The sequence below is a fragment of the Echiichthys vipera genome, assembly GCF_963691815.1.
Source record: "Echiichthys vipera genome assembly, chromosome: 13".
Taxonomy (NCBI): Eukaryota; Metazoa; Chordata; class Actinopteri; order Perciformes; family Trachinidae; genus Echiichthys; species Echiichthys vipera.
Genome location: NC_139838.1, coordinates 27,986,957 through 27,990,458, shown reverse-complemented (window position 1 = coordinate 27,990,458; position 3,502 = coordinate 27,986,957). Strand labels below are relative to the sequence as shown.

The 3,502-nt window shown below is 47.8% G+C and overlaps 1 protein-coding gene across 1 annotated transcript; it reads left to right on the top strand.

Annotated features, from left to right (window-relative positions):
• Positions 1–898: 898 nt before the first annotated feature.
• pomca (proopiomelanocortin a) lies at positions 899–3,296 on the top strand (the record flags this gene model as incomplete). The annotated part of the gene is made up of 2 exons (XM_083926179.1): positions 899–1,015; positions 2,748–3,296. The coding sequence occupies 2 exons, from the start codon at positions 899–901 to the stop codon at positions 3,294–3,296; spliced, it is 666 nt and encodes a 221-aa protein (XP_083782305.1).
• Positions 3,297–3,502: the final 206 nt, after the last annotated feature.

The window sequence follows — 3,502 nt, the reverse complement described above, 5'->3', positions numbered from 1 at the left end:
CTCTCCAGGCTGCCGTAGTTATTATTTACTGTTTTATTTACTATTTAATGTTAAATGTTTAATGTTAAATGTTAAATAAATGTTACAAATGTAGAAAATCAGTTTGAATATCAACATATAAAACACGATACACATCATTTAAATTAAATAATTAAGATATTTTGTGATAAATTAATATAAAAAAACACATAAATGAGCTGTTTTCAATCATCATCTAAACAAAAAAATAACATGTTTTAAATAATAATAATAATAATAATAATAATAATAGTAATAAAAATTATAACAATAATAATAATTATTATTCTTATTATTCTTATTATAATAGTAATATATTTTTTATAATAATAGTATTAAAAATCGTAATAATAATCATAATGTGTCAGCCCCGGTGCACGTTAATATTAAAGTTTATTCTTCTGGCTAATTAAACTTCTAATTAAACATTAAAAACAAAACTGGAACAGAAACTCATAGTTATGTCCTCTCCAGGCTGCCGTAGTTATTATTTACTGTTTTATTTACTATTTTTCCAGATACCTGCCTTTATTATATTATTATTATTATTATTATTATTATTATTATATTATCATTCCTCTTTAAATATATCACTATGTCATCTTTATCTATGTCTTTCCTTCTCTTGGTTTCTTATTTAAAACAACATTAAAGAAGCATTTAATGAATTTCCATGTGTTTAAAATGTGTTTTTTATAAAAATGTTTGATTCTTTTTTAGTAGTAAAGTTTTATTTAGCAACAGAATGTTTATTATATTTGATAAAGATGATGATTTATAGCTTTTTAACCATTTTTAGGGGCTTTGGGAAAGCAAATTAAAGCCTAAATGAGAAGATTAAACATGTGTGTGACGCTGTCTGTGATTGGCCAGCAGGGGAATGTGTTCTGCGTGGCTATTGGTGGCTGTGGCGCTGGTGGGCGTGGCCAGAGGAGCTTTGGGTCAGTGTTGGGAACATCCGAGCTGTCAGGAGGTCGACTCTGAGAGGAGCATGATGGTAACACACACACACACACACACACACACACACACACACACACACACACACACACACACACACACACACACACACACACACACACACACACACACACACAAACACAAACACAAACACAAACACAAACACACACACACACACACACACAAACACGCGCGCACACACACACACACACACACACACACACACACACACACACACACACACACACACACACACACACACACACACACACACACATTCTCTCTAATGTCCAGCAGGGGGAGACTCGACTCTGAGAGGAGCATGATGGTAACACACACACACACACACACACACAGAGCAGACCTGTCCCAGGTTTAGTCCTGACTCTGGGGACACAGAGCAGACCTGTCCCATGTTTAGTCCTGACTCTGGGGACACAGAGCAGACCTGTCTCATGTTTAGTCCTGACTCTGGGGACACAGAGCAGACCTGCCCCATGTTTAGTCCCGACTCTGGGGACACAGAGCAGACCTGTCCCATGTTTAGTCCTGACTCTGGGGACACAGAGCAGACCTGTCCCATGTTTAGTCCTGACTCTGGGGACACAGAGCAGACCTGTCCCAGGTTTAGTCCTGACTCTGGGGACACGGAGCAGACCTGTCCCATGTTTAGTCCTGACTCTGGGGACACGGAGCAGACCTGTCCCATGTTTAGTCCTGACTCTGGGGACACAGAGCAGACCTGCCCCATGTTTAGTCCCGACTCTGGGGACACAGAGCAGACCTGTCCCATGTTTAGTCCTGACTCTGGGGACACAGAGCAGACCTGTACCATGTTTAGTCCTGACTCTGGGGACACAGAGCAGACCTGTCCCATGTTTAGTCCTGACTCTGGGGACACAGAGCAGACCTGTCCCATGTTTAGTCCTGACTCTGGGGACACAGAGCAGACCTGTGCCATGTTTAGTCCTGACTCTGGGGACACAGAGCAGACCTGTCCCGTGTTTAGTCCTGACTCTGGGGACACGGAGCAGACCTGTCCCGTGTTTAGTCCTGACTCTGGGGAACCAGAGCAGACCTGTCCCATGTTTAGTCCTGACTCTGGGGACACAGAGCAGACCTGTCCCATGTTTAGTCCTGACTCTGGGGACACAGAGCAGACCTGTCCCATGTTTAGTCCTGACTCTGGGGACACAGAGCAGACCTGTCCCATGTTTAGTCCTGACTCTGGGGACACAGAGCAGACCTGCCCCATGTTTAGTCCTGACTCTGGGGACACAGAGCAGACCTGACCCATGTTTAGTCCTGACTCTGGGGACACAGAGCAGACCTGTCCCAGGTTTAGTCCTGACTCTGGGGACACAGAGCAGACCTGTCCCATGTTTAGTCCTGACTCTGGGGACACAGAGCAGACCTGTCCCATGTTTAGTCCTGACTCTGGGGACACAGAGCAGACCTGTTCCATGTTTAGTCCTGACTCTGGGGACACAGAGCAGACCTGTCCCATGTTCAGTCCTGACTCTGGGGACACAGAGCAGACCTGTCCCATGTTTAGTCCTGACTCTGGGGACACAGAGCAGACCTGTCCCAGGTTTAGTCCTGACTCTGGGGACACAGAGCAGACCTGTCCCATGTTTAGTCCTGACTCTGGGGACACAGAGCGGACCTGTCCCATGTTTAGTCCTGACTCTGGGGACACAGAGCAGACCTGTCCCATGTTTAGTCCTGACTCTTGGGACCCAGATCTTAATACTTGTCTCGTCCTGCAGGAGTGCATCCAGCTCTGTCGCTCCGACCTCACCGCCGAGACGCCTGTGATCCCGGGTGACGCCCACCTCCAACCTCCTCCTCCATCCGACCTCGACTCTCTGCCTCCCCTCTCCATCTTATCGTCCTCCTCGTCTCCTCAGGCCAAGCGCTCCTACTCCATGGAGCATTTCCGCTGGGGGAAGCCCGTCGGACGAAAGCGCCGCCCGGTCAAAGTCTACACCTCCAACGGCGTGGAGGAAGAGTCCGCTGAGCTTTTCCCCGGGGAGATGAGGAGGCGGGAGCTCGCCAGCAAGATGATGGCGGCAGAGGACGAGGAGGAGAAGGAGCAGGAGGCGCTAGAGGAGGAGCAGGACGAGGTCCCGGGCGAGGTCCACGAGAAGAAGGACGGCACGTACAAGATGAAGCACTTCCGCTGGAGCGGGCCGCCGGCCAGCAAGCGCTACGGCGGCTTCATGAAGAGCTGGGACGAGCGCAGTCAGAGGCCGCTGCTCACGCTCTTCAAGAATGTCATCAACAAAGATGGACAGCAGCAGGAGAGGGAGCAGTGAGGAGGGAGGAGAGAGAGGGAGCAGTGAGGAGGGAGGAGAGAGAGGGAGCAGTGAGGAGGGAGGAGAGAGAGGAGGCAGTGAGGAGGGAGGAGAGAGAGGGAGCAGTGAGGAGAGAGAGGGAGCAGACAGATCGACCACTAAATGATCCATAATGAGCGTTTTCAGGCTCCCTTGTCAGCAAACGCGTCTCCTAGAAATTACATTTA